Consider the following 16,534-nt stretch of genomic DNA (forward strand, 5'->3'; position numbering starts at 1 on the left):
TGGGGTGGTGGTTGTGGTTATGATGGCTATCATCAGCATCACCACTTACAACCAAACCACCGCCACCGCCACCACCGCCACCGCCGCCGCCGCCACCGCCGCCACCGTCGCCACCGCCGCCACCGCCGCCACCGCCACCACCAACACCGCCACCACCGCCACCACCAGCGTCACCACCACCACCACCACCGCCGCCACCACCACCACCACCACCACCGCCAGCGTCACCACCACCACCACCACCGCCGCCACCACCACCACCACCACCACCGCCACCACCACCACCGCCAGCGTCACCACCACCACCACCACCACCACCGCCACCACCACCAGCGCCGCCACCACCACCAGCACCAGCATCACCACCGCCACCACCGCCACCGCCACCACCACGGCACCGCTCACCGTGACGCCAGCCTCCTGCTGGTGCCGTGCGCCACCAGGAACAGCTCCCCCCTGGGCGTCAGCGCCAGGCTGGCGGAGGAGCAGGCCGCCACCAGCGGGGCGGCCGACAAGCCTCGACCTCCCCTGGGCGACGACGACGATGATGATGACCTCTGTCCCTCTGGGGTCACCCAGGGCAGAGAGGTCACCAGCTTGGGCAGAGGCTGGACCAGGCAGCCCGGCTGTGGAGGGTAACCTGGCACAGGCACAAGCAGGGGGACAGGTTAGACTTGTTCATTAGGCAAGGCCTAGACTTGTCAATTAGGCAAGGCCTAGGCTTGTCCATTAGGCAAGGCCTAGACTTGCCAATTAGTAATAAAACAATTTTGTTTTTGTTTTATATAAATATTATTTTATTATTTCCTTTCTACATGACTTTACCGAAACAACCAATAATATGAATCCCTGCAGTCACGAAAGCTTTAAATCAAGATTTAAGGCCTAGACTTGTTCATTAGGCAAGGCCTAGGCTTGTCAATTAGGCAAGGCCTAGACTTGTCAACTAGGCAAGGCCTAGACTTGTCCATTAGGCAAGGCCTAGGCTTGTTCATTAGGCAAGGCCTAGGCTTGTTCATTAGGCAAGGCCTAGGCTTGTCAACTAGGCAAGGCCTAGACTTGTCAATTAGACAAGGCCTAGACTTGTCAATTAGACAAGGCCTAGGCTTGTCAATTAGGCAAGACCTAGGCTTGTCAATTAGACAAGGCCTAGACTCGTCAATTAGGCAAGGCCTAGGCTTGTCAATTAGGCAAGGCCTAGGCTTGTCAACTAGGCAAGGCCTAGACTTGTCCATTAGGCAAGGCCTAGACTTGTCAATTAGGCAAGGCATAGGCTTGTCAATTAGGCAAGGCCTAGACTTGTACATTAGGCAAGGCCTAGGCTTGTCAATTAGACAAGGCCTTGGCTTGTCAATTAGGCAAGGCCTAGACTTGTACATTAGGCAAGGCCGAGGCTTGTCCATTTGGCAAGGCCTAGGCTTGTCAATTAGGCAAGGCCTAGGCTTGTCAATTAGACAAGGCCTAGGCTTGTCAATTAGGCAAGGCCTAGACTTGTCCATTTGGCAAGGCCTAGGCTTGTCAATTAGGCAAGGTCTAGGCTTGTCAATTAGGCAAGGCCTAGACTTGTCCATTTGGCAAGGCCTAGACTTGTCCATTAGACAAGGCCTAGGCTTGTCAATTAGACAAGGCCTAGGCTTGTCAATTAGGCAAGGCCTAGACTTGTCCATTAGGCAAGGCCTAGGCTTGTCTATTAGACAAGGCCTAGACTCATCAATTAGGCAAGGCCTAGAATTGTCTACTAGGCAAGGCCTAGGCTTGTCAATTAGGCAAGGCCTAGGCTTGTCAATTAGGCAAGGCCTAGGCTTGTCAATTAGGCAGGGCCTAGGCTTGTCAATTAGGCAAGGCCTAGGCTTGTCAATTAGGCAAGGCCTAGGCTTGTCAATTAGGCAAGGCCTAGACTTGTCAATTAGGCAAGGCCTAGGCTTGTCAATTAGACAAGGCCTAGGCTTGTCAATTAGGCAAGGCCTAGGCTTGTCCATTAGACAAGGCCTAGGCTTGTCAATTAGACAAGGCCTAGGCTTGTCAATTAGGCAAGGCCTAGGCTTGTCCATTAGGCAAGGCCTAGGCTTGTCAATTAGGCAAGGCCTAGACTCGTCAATTACGCAAGGCCTAGACTTGTCCATTAGACAAGGCCTAGACTCGTCAATTAGGCAAGGCCTAGGCTTGTCCATTAGACAAGGCCTAGGCTTGTCCATTAGGCAAGGCCTAGGCTTGTCAATTAGACAAGGCCTAGGCTTGTCAATTAGGCAAGGCCTAGGCTTGTCAATTAGACAAGGCCTAGGCTTGTCCATTAGGCAAGGCATAGGCTTGTCAATTAGGCAAGGCCTAGACTTGTCCATTAGGAAAGGCCTAGGCCTGTTCATTAGGCAAGGCCTAGGCTTGTCAACTAGGCAAGGCCTAGACTTGTCAATTAGACAAGGCCTAGACTTGTCAATTAGACAAGGCCTAGGCTTGTCAATTTGGCAAGGCCTAGGCTTGTCAATTAGGCAAGACCTAGGCTTGTCAATTAGACAAGGCCTAGACTCGTCAATTAGGCAAGGCCTAGGCTTGTCAATTAGGCAAGACCTAGGCTTGTCAACTAGGCAAGGCCTAGACTTGTCCATTAGGCAAGGCATAGGCTTGTCAATTAGACAAGGCCTAGACTCGTCAATTAGGCAAGGCCTAGGCTTGTCAATTAGGCAAGGCCTAGGCTTGTCAACTAGGCAAGGCCTAGACTTGTCCATTAGGCAAGGCATAGGCTTGTCAATTAGGCAAGGCCTAGACTTGTACATTAGGCAAGGCCTAGGCTTGTTCATTAGGCAAGGCCTAGGCTTGTCAATTAGACAAGGCCTAGGCTTGTCAATTAGACAAGGCCTAGGCTTGTCAATTAGGCAAGGCCTAGACTTGTCCATTAGGCAAGGCCTAGGCTTGTCTATTAGACAAGGCCTAGACTCATCAATTAGGCAAGGCCTAGGCTTGTCAATTAGGCAAGGCCTAGGCTTGTCAATTAGGCAAGGCCTAGGCTTGTCAATTAGGCAAGGCCTAGGCTTGTCAATTAGGCAAGGCCTAGGCTTGTCAATTAGGCAAGGCCTAGGCTTGTAAATTAGGCAAGGCCTAGGCTTGTCAATTAGGCAAGGCCTAGGCTTGTCAATTAGGCAAGGCCTAGGCTTGTCAATTAGGCAAGGCCTAGGCTTGTCCATTAGACAAGGCCTAGGCTTGTCAATTAGACAAGGCCTAGGCTTGTCCATTAGGCAAGGCCTAGGCTTGTCAATTAGGCAAGGCCTAGACTCGTCAATTAGGCAAGGCCTAGACTCGTCCATTAGGCAAGGCCTAGACTCGTCAATTAGGCAAGGCCTAGGCTTGTCCATTAGACAAGGCCTAGGCTTGTCAATTAGACAAGGCCTAGGCTTGTCAATTAGGCAAGGCCTAGGCTTGTCAATTAGACAAGGCCTAGGCTTGTCAATTAGACAAGGCCTAGGCTTGTCAATTAGGCAAGGCCTAGGCTTGTCAACTAGGCAAGGCCTAGGCTTGTCAATTAGGCAAGGCCTAGACTTGTCAATTAGGCAAGGCCTAGGCTTGTCAATTAGGCAAGGCCTAGACTTGTCAATTAGGCAAGGCCTAGGCTTGTCAATTAGACAAGGCCTAGGCTTGTCAATTAGGCAAGGCCTAGACTTGTCAATTAGGCAAGGCCTAGGCTTGTTCATTAGGCAAGGCCTAGACTTGTCCGTTAGGCAAGGCCTAGGCTTGTCAATTAGACAAGGCCTAGGCTTGTCAATTAGACAAGGCCTAGGCTTGTTCATTAGGCAAGGCCTAGACTTGTCAAATAGGCAAGGCCTAGACTTGTCAACTAGGCAAGGCCTAGACTTGTCAATTAGGCAAGGCCTAGACTTGTACATTAGGCAAGGCCTAGGCTTGTCAATTAGACAAGGCCTAGACTTGTCCATTAGGCAAGGCCTAGACTTGTCAATTAGGCAAGGCCTAGGCTTGTCAATTTGGCAAGGCCTAGGCTTGTCAATTAGGCAAGACCTAGGCTTGTCAATTAGGCAAGGCCTAGGCTTGTCAATTAGGCAAGGCCTAGGCTTGTCAACTAGGCAAGGCCTAGACTTGTCCATTAGGCAAGGCATAGGCTTGTCAATTAGGCAAGGCCTAGACTTGTCCATTAGGCAAGGCCTAGGCTTGTCAATTAGGCAAGGCCTAGGCTTGTCAATTAGGCAAGGCCTAGACTTGTCCATTTGGCAAGGCCTAGACTTGTCCATTAGACAAGGCCTAGGCTTGTCAATTAGACAAGGCCTAGGCTTGTCTATTAGGCAAGGCCTAGAATTGTCTATTAGGCAAGGCCTAGGCTTGTCAATTAGGCAAGGCCTAGGCTTGTCAATTAGGCAAGGCCTAGGCTTGTCAATTAGGCAAGGCCTAGAATTGTCAATTAGGCAAGGCCTAGGCTTGTCAATTAGGCAAGGCCTAGGCTTGTCCATTAGACAAGGCCTAGACTCGTCAATTAGGCAAGGCCTAGGCTTGTCAACTAGGCAAGGCCTAGGCTTGTCAATTAGGCAAGGCCTAGGCTTGTTAACTAGGCAAGGCCTAGACTTGTCAATTAGGCAAGGCCTAGACTTGTTAACTAGGCAAGGCCTAGACTTGTCAATTAGGCAAGGCCTAGACTTGTTAACTAGGCAAGGCCTAGACTTGTCAATTAGGCAAGGCCTAGACTTGTTAACTAGGCAAGGCCTAGACTTGTCAATTAGGCAAGGCCTAGGCTTGTCAACTAGGCAAGGCCTAGGCTTGTCAATTAGGCAAGGCCTAGGCTTGTTAACTAGGCAAGGCCTAGACTTGTCAATTAGGCAAGGCCTAGACTTGTTAACTAGGCAAGGCCTAGGCTTGTCAATTAGGCAAGGCCTAGACTTGTCAATTAGGCAAGGCCTAGGCTTGTTAACTAGGCAAGGCCTAGACTTGTCAATTAGGCAAGGCCTAGACTTGTTAACTAGGCAAGGCCTAGGCTTGTCCATTAGGCAAGGCCTAGAATTGTCAATTAGGCAAGGCCTAGACTTGTCAATTAGGCAAGGCCTAGACTTGTTAACTAGGCAAAGCCTAGACTTGTCAATTAGGCAAGGCCTAGAATTGTCAATTAGGCAAGGCCTAGACTTGTCAATTAGGCAAGGCCTAGGCTTGTCCATTAGACAAGGCCTAGGCTTGTCAATTAGGCAAGGCCTAGACTTGTCAATTAGGCAAGGCCTAGGCTTGTCAATTAGGCAAGGCCTAGAATTGTCAATTAGGCAAGGCCTAGACTTGTCAATTAGGCAAGGCCTAGGCTTGTCAATTAGGCAAGGCCTAGGCTTGTCAATTAGACAAGGCCTAGGCTTGTCAATTAGACAAGGCCTAGACTTGTCAATTAGGCAAGGCCTAGGCTTGTCAATTAGACAAGGCCTAGGCTTGTCAATTAGACAAGGCCTAGGCTTGTCCATTAGACAAGGCCTAGGCTTGTCAATTAGGCAAGGCCTAGACTTGTCAATTAGGCAAGGCCTAGGCTTGTCAATTAGGCAAGGCCTAGAATTGTCAATTAGGCAAGGCCTAGACTTGTCAATTAGGCAAGGCCTAGGCTTGTCAATTAGGCAAGGCCTAGGCTTGTCAATTAGGCAAGGCCTAGACTTGTCAATTAGGCAAGGCCTAGACTTGTCAACTAGGCAAGGCCTAGGCTTGTCAATTAGACAAGGCCTAGGCTTGTCAACTAGGCAAGGCCTAGGCTTGTCAACTAGGCAAGGCCTAGGCTTGTCAATTAGACAAGGCCTAGGCTTGTCAACTAGGCAAGGCCTAGGCTTGTCAACTAGGCAAGGCCTAGACTTGTCAATTAGGCAAGGCCTAGGCTTGTCAATTAGGCAAGGCCTAGGCTTGTCAATTAGGCAAGGCCTAGACTTGTCAACTAGGCAAGGCCTAGGCTTGTCAATGAGGCAAGGCCTAGACTTGTCAATTAGGCAAGGCCTAGGCTTGTCAATTAGGCAAGGCCTAGACTTGTCAATTAGGCAAGGCCTAGACTTGTCAACTAGGCAAGGCCTAGGCTTGTCAACTAGGCAAGGCCTAGACTTGTCAACTAGGCAAGGCCTAGACTTGTCAACTAGGCAAGGCCTAGGCTTGTCAACTAGGCAAGGCCTAGACTTGTCAACTAGGCAAGGCCTAGGCTTGTCAACTAGGCAAGGCCTAGGCTTGTCAACTAGGCAAGGCCTAGGCTTGTCAACTAGGCAAGGCCTAGACTTGTCAATTAGGCAAGGCCTAGGCTTGTCAACTAGGCAAGGCCTAGGCTTGTCAACTAGGCAAGGCCTAGGCTTGTCAACTAGGCAAGGCCTAGACTTGTCAACTAGGCAAGGCCTAGACTTGTCAACTAGGCAAGGCCTAGGCTTGTCAATTAGACAAGGCCTAGGCTTGTCAACTAGGCAAGGCCTAGGCTTGTCAACTAGGCAAGGCCTAGGCTTGTCAATTAGACAAGGCCTAGGCTTGTCAACTAGGCAAGGCCTAGGCTTGTCAACTAGGCAAGGCCTAGACTTGTCAATTAGGCAAGGCCTAGGCTTGTCAATTAGGCAAGGCCTAGGCTTGTCAATTAGGCAAGGCCTAGACTTGTCAACTAGGCAAGGCCTAGGCTTGTCAATGAGGCAAGGCCTAGACTTGTCAATTAGGCAAGGCCTAGGCTTGTCAATTAGGCAAGGCCTAGACTTGTCAATTAGGCAAGGCCTAGACTTGTCAACTAGGCAAGGCCTAGGCTTGTCAACTAGGCAAGGCCTAGGCTTGTCAACTAGGCAAGGCCTAGACTTGTCAACTAGGCAAGGCCTAGACTTGTCAACTAGGCAAGGCCTAGGCTTGTCAACTAGGCAAGGCCTAGACTTGTCAACTAGGCAAGGCCTAGGCTTGTCAACTAGGCAAGGCCTAGGCTTGTCAACTAGGCAAGGCCTAGGCTTGTCAACTAGGCAAGGCCTAGGCTTGTCAACTAGGCAAGGCCTAGACTTGTCAACTAGGCAAGGCCTAGACTTGTCAACTAGGCAAGGCCTAGACTTGTCAATTAGGCAAGGCCTAGGCTTGTCAACTAGGCAAGGCCTAGGCTTGTCAACTAGGCAAGGCCTAGGCTTGTCAACTAGGCAAGGCCTAGACTTGTCAACTAGGCAAGGCCTAGACTTGTCAACTAGGCAAGGCCTAGGCTTGTCAACTAGGCAAGGCCTAGACTTGTCAACTAGGCAAGGCCTAGGCTTGTCAACTAGGCAAGGCCTAGGCTTGTCAACTAGGCAAGGCCTAGGCTTGTCAACTAGGCAAGGCCTAGACTTGTCAATTAGGCAAGGCCTAGGCTTGTCAACTAGGCAAGGCCTAGGCTTGTCAACTAGGCAAGGCCTAGGCTTGTCAACTAGGCAAGGCCTAGACTTGTCAATTAGGCAAGGCCTAGGCTTGTCAACTAGGCAAGGCCTAGACTTGTCAATTAGGCAAGGCCTAGGCTTGTCAACTAGGCAAGGCCTAGGCTTGTCAACTAGGCAAGGCCTAGACTTGTCAACTAGGCAAGGCCTAGACTTGTCAACTAGGCAAGGCCTAGACTTGTCAATTAGGCAAGGCCTAGGCTTGTCAACTAGGCAAGGCCTAGGCTTGTCAACTAGGCAAGGCCTAGGCTTGTCAACTAGGCAAGGCCTAGACTTGTCAACTAGGCAAGGCCTAGACTTGTCAACTAGGCAAGGCCTAGACTTGTCAACTAGGCAAGGCCTAGACTTGTCAATTAGGCAAGGCCTAGAATTGTCAACTAGGCAAGGCCTAGGCTTGTCAACTAGGCAAGGCCTAGACTTGTCAATTAGGCAAGGCCTAGAATTGTCAACTAGGCAAGGCCTACACTATGCACACCATGGGGTTTACATCATGCACACCACACACACCATGTACAACATGCATGTAAACCACGCACACCATGCACGTTGTACACGGTGTACACTGTGTATGGTGCACACTGTGTATGGTACACACTGTGCGTGGGCCGGCTCACCGAGCTGCCCGCTGTTGAGTCCGCAGCTGTAGAGGCCGCTGTGTGTGTAGAGGAGGCTGTGGGTGGGACCTGCCGCTACACCGAGCACCCGCTGGGGAGGCCGGCACGGCAGGTGAACCTGGCACAGACAAAGATCCCCCGCGTAGCCTCAACAGAGTGTAGGGGCAAGTGCTGTTAGTAGTAGCTACCTACACAGACAAAGATCCCCCGTGTAGCCTTGACAGAGTGTAGGGGCAAGTGCTGTTAGTAGTAGCTACCTACACAGACAAAGATCCCCCGTGTAGCCTCTAACAGAGTGGAGGGGCAAGTGCTGTTAGAAGTCGCTATCTACACAAAGATCCCCCGTGTAGCCTCTAACAGCCTGCAAGGGCAACTGCTCAGTGAAAGGCTACACGGGGGAGTCTTTGTGTATGTAGCTACTCGCTACTACTAACAGCACTTGCCCCTACACTCTGTTAGCGGCTCCTCTCACCTGCTGCGGTGAGCTGCACACACCACCCCACCCTCCTCCGCTACTACCGGCGGTGGTGGTGGTAGTGCCGGTGGTGGTGGTGGTGCCGGTGGCTCCTCGCACGCCGAGTTGCCCGAACTCGTTGAGACCGAAGGCAAACGCCAGGCCAGAGGCGGCGAGGCAGAGCGTGTGGTCACGCGCCGCAGACACGGAGACGCACGCCGGCAGAGACACCACCTGCCTGGGCACCTACACACACAGAGACACAGAGACACACACAGAGACACACAGAGAGACATGCAGAGACACACACAGATACACAGAGAGAGACATGCAGAGACACACAGAGAGACACACACAGAGACACACACAGAGACACAGAGAGAGACACACTGAGACACAGAGACACACAGAGAGACACAGTGGGACAGACACACAGAGACACACACAGAGACACACACAGAGACACACTGAGACACGGTAGTAGACACGGAGACACACAGAGACATGGAGACATACAGAGACACACAGACACGAAAACACGGTAATAGACACGGAGACACAGAGACACGCAGACACAGAGACACACTGAGACACACAGAGAACGGTAGTAGACATGGAGACACACAGAGACACACACAGACACGCTAGTAGACACAGAGACACAGTGAGACACAGAGACATGCTAGTAGACACAGAGACAAAGTGAGACACAGAGACATGCTAGTAGACACACAGAGACACACAGAGACACACACAGACACGCTAGTAGACACACAGACACAGTGAGACACAGAGACATGCTAGTAGACACACAGAGACACAGTGCGACACAGAAACACGCTAGTAGACACACAGAGACACAGTGCGACACAGAGACACGCTAGTAGACACACAGAGACACAGTGAGACACAGAGGCATGCTAGTAGACACGGTAGTAAAGACACCAACTGCCTGGGCACCTGCCAATACCAACAGCCGCCATGCACCATAACGCCTGTGCCAGGCTAGGTGCACTTTGAGGCTACCACGTGAAGTGTCGAAGGCTCTCCGTTGGCAGGAGGAGGTCACGTGACAGACCCAGCAGGTGCCATGGGTTGACTGCTGTGCCAGGCTAGGTGCAGGAGGTCACGAGACAGACCCAGCAGGTGCCATGGGTTGACTGCTGTGCCAGGCTAGGTGCAGGAGGAGGTGACGGGACAGACCCTGCAGGTGCCATGGGTTGACTGCTGTGCCAGGCTAGGTGCAGGAGGAGGAGGTCACGGGACAGACCCTGCAGGTGCCGTGGGTCGGCTTACTGAGATGACCATCATCTCTGCGGTGTCTCACTGTGTGTGTCTCACTGTGTGTGTCTCACTGTGTGTGTCTCACTGTGTGTGTGTCTCACTGTGTGTGTGTCTCACTGTGTGTGTGTCTCACTGTGTGTTTCACTGTGTGTCTCACTGTGTGTGTGTCTCACTGTGTGAGTGTCTCACTGTGTGTGTCTCACTGTGTGTGTGTCTCACTGCGTGTGTCTCACTGTGTGTGTCTCACTGTGTGTGTGTCTCACTGTGTGTGTGTCTCACTGTGTGTGTGTCTCACTGTGTGTTTCACTGTGTGTCTCACTGTGTGTGTGTCTCACTGTGTGAGTGTCTCACTGTGTGTGTCTCACTGTGTGTGTCTCACTGCGTGTGTCTCACTGTGTGTGTCTCACTGTGTGTGTCTCACTGTGTGTGTGTCACTGCGTGTGTCACTGTGTGTGTCTCACTGTGTGTGTCTCACTGTGTGTGTCTCACTGTGTGTGTGTCTCACTGTGTGTGTGTCTCACTGTGTGTGTCTCACTGTGTGTGTGTCTCTGCGTGTGTCTCACTGTGTGTGTGTCTCACTGCGTGTGTCTCTCTGTGTGTGTCACTGTGTGTGTCACTGTGTGTGCGTCTCACTGTGTGTGCGTCTCACTGCGTGTGTCTCTCTGTGTGTGTCACTGCGTGTCTCACTGCGTGTGTCTCACTGCGTGTGTCTCACTGTGTGTGCGTCTCACTGCGTGTGTCTCACTGCGTGTCTCACTGCGTGTCTCACTGCGTGTGTCTCACTGCGTGTGTCTCACTGCGTGTGTCTCACTGTGTGTGTCTCACTGTGTGTGTCTCACTGTGTGTGTCTCACTGTGTGTGTCTCACTGCGTGTGTCACTGTGTGTGTCTCACTGCGTGTGTCTCACTGTGTGTGTCTCACTGTGTGTGTCTCACTGTGTGTGTCTCACTGCGTGTGTCTCACTGCGTGTGTCTCACTGCGTGTGTCTCTGTGTGTCTCACTGCGTGTGTCTCACTGTGTGTGTCTCACTGCGTGTGTCTCACTGCGTGTGTCTCACTGCGTGTGTCTCACTGTGTGTGTCACTGTGTGTCTCACTGTGTCTCACTGCGTGTGTGTGTCACTGTGTGTGTCTCACTGCGTGTGTCTCACTGCGTGTGTCACTGTGTGTCTCACTGTGTGTGTCTCACTGTGTGTGTCACTGTGTGTCTCACTGTGTCTCACTGCGTGTGTGTGTCACTGTGTGTGTCTCACTGCGTGTGTCTCACTGTGTGTGTCACTGTGTGTCTCACTGTGTGTGTCTCACTGTGTGTGTCACTGTGTGTGTCTCACTGCGTGTGTCTCACTGCGTGTGTCACTGTGTGTGTCTCACTGCGTGTGTCTCACTGCGTGTGTCTCACTGTGTGTGTCACTGTGTGTCTCACTGTGTGTCTCACTGTGTGTGCGTCTCACTGCGTGTGTCTCACTGTGTGTGTCTCACTGCGTGTGTCTCACTGTGTCTCACTGTGTGTGTCTCACTGTGTGTGTCTCACTGTGTGTGTCTCACTGTGTGTGTCTCACTGCGTGTGTCTCACTGCGTGTGTCTCACTGCGTGTGTCTCACTGTGTCTCACTGCGTGTGTCTCACTGCGTGTGTCTCACTGTGTGTGTCTCACTGTGTCTCACTGTGTGTGTCTCACTGTGTGTGTCTCACTGTGTGTGTCTCACTGCGTGTGTCTCACTGCGTGTGTCTCACTGTGTGTGTCTCACTGTGTCTCACTGTGTGTGTCTCACTGTGTGTGTCTCACTGCGTGTGTCTCACTGTGTGTGTCTCACTGTGTCTCACTGTGTGTGTCTCACTGTGTGTGTCTCACTGTGTGTGTCTCACTGTGTGTGTCTCACTGCGTGTGTCTCACTGTGTGTGTCTCACTGTGTGTGTCTCACTGCGTGTGTCTCACTGCGTGTGTCTCACTGCGTGTGTCTCACTGCGTGTGTCTCACTGCGTGTGTCTCACTGTGTGTGTCTCTGTGTGTGTCTCTGTGTGTGTCTCTGTGTGTGTCTCTCTGTGTGTGTCTCTGTGTGTGTCTCTGTGTGTCTCACTGTGTGTGTCTCACTGTGTGTGTCTCACTGTGTGTATCTCTCTGTGTGTGTCTCACTGTGTGTGTCTCTGTGTGTCTCACTGTGTGTGTCTCACTGTGTGTGTCTCTGTGTGTCTCACTGTGTGTGTCTCACTGTGTGTGTCTCACTGTGTGTGTCTCTCTGTGTGTGTGTCTCTGTGTGTCTCACTGTGTGTCTCACTGTGTGTCTCACTGTGTGTGTCTCTGTGTGTGTCTCTGTGTGTCTCACTGTGTGTGTCTCACTGTGTGTGTCTCTCTGTGTGTGTCTCTGTGTGTCTCTCTGTGCGTGTCTCTCTGTGTGTGTCTCTCTGTGTGTCTCTCTGTGTGTGTCTCTCTGTGTGTGTCTCACTGTGTGTCTCTGTGTGTGTCTCACTGTGTGTGTCTCACTGTGTGTGTCTCACTGTGTGTGTCTCACTGTGTGTCTCTGTGTGTCTCACTGTGTGTGTCTCTGTGTGTGTGTCTCTGTGTGTCTCTCTCTGTGTGTCTCACTGTGTGTGTCTCACTGTGTGTCTCACTGTGTGTGTCACTGTGTGTGTCACTGTGTGTGCGTCTCACTGTGTGTGTCTCACTGCGTGTGTCTCACTGTGTGTCTCACTGTGTGTGTCTCACTGTGTGTGTCTCACTGTGTGTGTCTCTCTGTGTGTGTCTCTCTGTGTGTGTGTCTCACTGTGTGTGTCTCTCTGTGTGTGTCTCACTGTGTGTCTCTGTGTGTCTCTGTGTGTCTCACTGTGTGTGTCTCACTGTGTGTGTCACTGTGTGTCTCTGTGTGTCTCTGTGTGTCTCACTGTGTGTGTCTCACTGTGTGTGTCTCACTGCGTGTGTCTCACTGCGTGTGTCTCACTGCGTGTGTCTCACTGCGTGTGTCTCACTGCGTGTGTCTCACTGTGTGTCTCTGTGTGTGTCTCTGTGTGTGTCTCTCTGTGTGTGTCTCACTGTGTGTGTCTCTGTGTGTGTCTCTGTGTGTCTCACTGTGTGTGTCTCACTGTGTGTCTCACTGTGTGTCTCTTTGTGTGTGTCTCTGTGTGTCTCACTGCGTGTGTCTCTGTGTGTGTCTCACTGTGTGTGTCTCACTGCGTGTGTCTCACTGTGTGTGTCTCACTGTGTGTGTGTCTCACTGTGTGTGTCTCACTGCGTGTGTCTCACTGTGTGTGTCTCACTGTGTGTGTCTCACTGTGTGTGTCTCACTGCGTGTGTCTCACTGTGTGTGTCTCACTGCGTGTGTCTCACTGCGTGTGTCTCACTGTGTGTGTCTCACTGTGTGTGTCTCACTGTGTGTGTCTCACTGCGTGTGTCTCACTGTGTGTGTCTCACTGTGTGTGTCTCTCTGCGTGTGTCTCACTGTGTGTGTCTCACTGTGTGTCTCACTGCGTGTCTCACTGTGTGTGTCTCACTGTGTGTGTCTCTGTGTGTCTCTCTGTGTGTGTCTCTGTGTGTCTCACTGTGTGTGTCTCACTGTGTGTGTCTCTCTGTGTGTCTCTCTGTGTGTGTCTCTGTGTGTCTCACTGTGTGTGTCTCACTGTGTGTGTCTCTGTGTGTCTCACTGTGTGTCTCTGTGTGTGTCTCTCTGTGTGTGTCTCACTGTGTGTGTCTCTGTGTGTCTCACTGTGTGTGTGTCTCACTGTGTGTGTCTCACTGTGTGTCTCACTGCGTGTGTCTCACTGTGTGTGTCTCACTGTGTGTGTCTCTGTGTGTCTCTCTGTGTGTGTCTCTGTGTGTCTCACTGTGTGTGTCTCACTGTGTGTGTCTCTCTGTGTGTCTCTCTGTGTGTCTCTGTGTGTCTCTGTGTGTCTCACCACACACGCCTCCTCGTCTCCGTGTCCGAGTCGGCCTCCGCGTCCGTGTCCGCAGGTGAACACGCGCCCGCAGCGCGTCAGCAGCACCGAGTGGAAGTCGCAGAGCTCCACCTGGAACACACGCGGAGACACACACACAGACACACACACAGAGACACACACAGAGACACACACACAGACACACACACAGAGACACACACAGAGAGACACACACAGACACACACACAGAGAGACACACACAGAGACACACACAGAGACACACACACAGACACACACAGAGACACACACACAGAGACACACACAGAGACACACACACAGTGATACACACACAGAGGACACACACACAGTGATACACACAGAGACACACACACAGTGATACACACAGAGCGAGAGACACAGAGACACACACACAGTGATACACACACAGAGACACACACAGAGACACACACAGAGACACACACACAGTGATACACACAGAGAGAGAGAGACACACACAGTGATACACACACAGAGACACACACACAGTGATACACACACAGAGACACACACAGAGACACACACACAGAGACACACACAGAGACACACACAGAGACACACACAGAGACACACACACAGAGACACACACAGAGACACACACACAGAGACACACACAGAGAGACACACACAGAGACACACACAGAGACACACACACAGAGACACACACAGAGACACACACAGAGACACACACAGAGACACACACAGAGACACACACAGAGACACACACACAGACACACACAGAGACACACACAGAGACACACACAGAGACACACACAGAGACACACACACAGAGACACACACAGAGACACACACAGAGAGACACACACAGAGACACACACAGAGACACACACACAGACACACACACAGAGACACACACAGACACACACAGAGAGACACACACAGAGACACACACAGAGACACACACACAGCGACACACACAGAGACACACACACAGAGACACACACAGAGACACACACACAGTGATACACACAGAGAGAGAGACACACACAGTGATACACTGGGAGACAGACACTGGGAGACACACACAGTGATACACACAGAGAGACAGACGCTGGGAGACACACACTGGGAGACAGACACTGGGAGACACACACAGTGATACACACAGAGAGACAGACGCTGGGAGACACACACTGGGAGACAGACACTGGGAGACAGACAGAGACAGACGCTGGAGACAGACACTGGGAGACAGACACTGGGAGACAGACAGAGACAGACACTGGGAGACAGACAGAGACAGATACTGGGAGACAGACACTGGAGACAGACACTGGGAGACAGACACTGGGAGACAGACAGAGACAGACACTGGGAGACAGACAGAGACAGATACTGGGAGACAGACACTGGAGACAGACACTGGGAGACAGACACTGGGAGACAGACAGAGACAGACGCTGGGAGACAGACACTGGAGACAGACACTGGGAGACACAGAGAGAGAGAGACAGTGAGACACACAGAGACACACGCAGAGAGACACGCAGAGACACACAGAGACACGGAGAGACACACACAGAGACACACACACAGTGAGACACACACAGAAAGAGACAAACGCAGAGACACAGAGACAGAGAGACACACGAAGAGACACACGCAGAGACACAGAGACAGAGAGACACACGCAGAGAGACACACGCATTGAGACACACACAGAGACACACACAGAGACACACACAGAGACACACGCAGAGACACAGAGACAGAGAGACACACGCAGAGAGACACACGCATTGAGACACACGCATTGAGACACACACAGAGACACACACAGAGACACACACAGTGACACAGAGAGAGAGAAACACACCGAGGAGACAGATAGTGGGACACTGGGAGATAGACACTGGGAGACACACACAGTGATACACACAGAGAGAGAGACACAGAGACACACACACAGAGACACACACACAGAGACACACACACAGTGAGACACACACACAGTGAGACACACACACAGTGACACACACACAGAGAGAGACACACACTGGAGACAGACACTGGAGACAGACACTGGAGACACACACAGGAGACAGACACTGACCTGCACGACGGAGATCCCCGCTGGCAGGGACACAGGGACAGGGGACAGGACACGCGTCAGCTGTCCATGTCCAAGTGTGAAGTTCGTGTTCTCGCCCCACGTGAGCGCCTCCAGCGGAGCTGAGACACCACGACACGCACACAGACACACACAGACACACACAGACACACACACAGAGACACACAGACACACACAGAGACACACAGACACACACACAGACACACACAGACACACACACACACAGACACACACAGAGACACAGACACAGACACACACACAGACACACACAGACACACACAGACACACACAGACACACACAGACACACACACAGAGACACACAGACACACACAGACACGCACACAGACACACACACACAGACACACACAGAGACACACACAGACACACACACAGACACACAGACACACACAGACACACAGAGACACACAGACACACACAGACACACACAGACACACACACACAGACACACACACAGACACACACACACACACACAGAGACACACACAGACACACACACAGACACACACACAGACACACACACAGACACACACACACAGACACCGCGACACGCACACAGACGACACGCACAGAGACACACGACACAGAGACAGAGACACAGAAACACACGCACAGAGACACAGACAACAACACGCACAGACACACAAAGAGACACAGAGACGACACACACAGACGTTGACTCGCACAGACACAGACGACACGCACAGACACACACGACACGCACGGACACAGACAACGACACGCACGGATTAAAGCCTTCATAGGAGCTGTTGCTGCTGCTACTCGCTA

The 16,534-nt window shown here is 51.9% G+C and overlaps 1 protein-coding gene across 1 annotated transcript in view; it reads right to left on the bottom strand.

Annotated features, from left to right (window-relative positions):
- LOC133339392 (inhibitor of Bruton tyrosine kinase-like) overlaps positions 1-15,827 on the bottom strand; it is a gene marked incomplete at its 5' end in the record, with an annotated part of 24,970 nt that extends 9,143 nt beyond the window's left edge. The window contains 5 exons of the mRNA XM_061547535.1: positions 406-640; positions 7,976-8,093; positions 8,448-8,675; positions 13,599-13,709; positions 15,709-15,827. Coding sequence (XP_061403519.1) covers positions 406-640; positions 7,976-8,093; positions 8,448-8,675; positions 13,599-13,709; positions 15,709-15,827 — 811 coding nt within the window. The remainder of the gene's footprint in view (positions 1-405; positions 641-7,975; positions 8,094-8,447; positions 8,676-13,598; positions 13,710-15,708) is intronic.
- Between the last annotated feature and the right edge of the window lie 707 nt (positions 15,828-16,534).

This window comes from Lethenteron reissneri, unplaced genomic scaffold (assembly GCF_015708825.2).
Source record: "Lethenteron reissneri isolate LAM-NWPU_2019-01 unplaced genomic scaffold, ASM1570882v1 scaffold_185, whole genome shotgun sequence".
NCBI lineage: Eukaryota > Metazoa > Chordata > Hyperoartia > Petromyzontiformes > Petromyzontidae > Lethenteron > Lethenteron reissneri.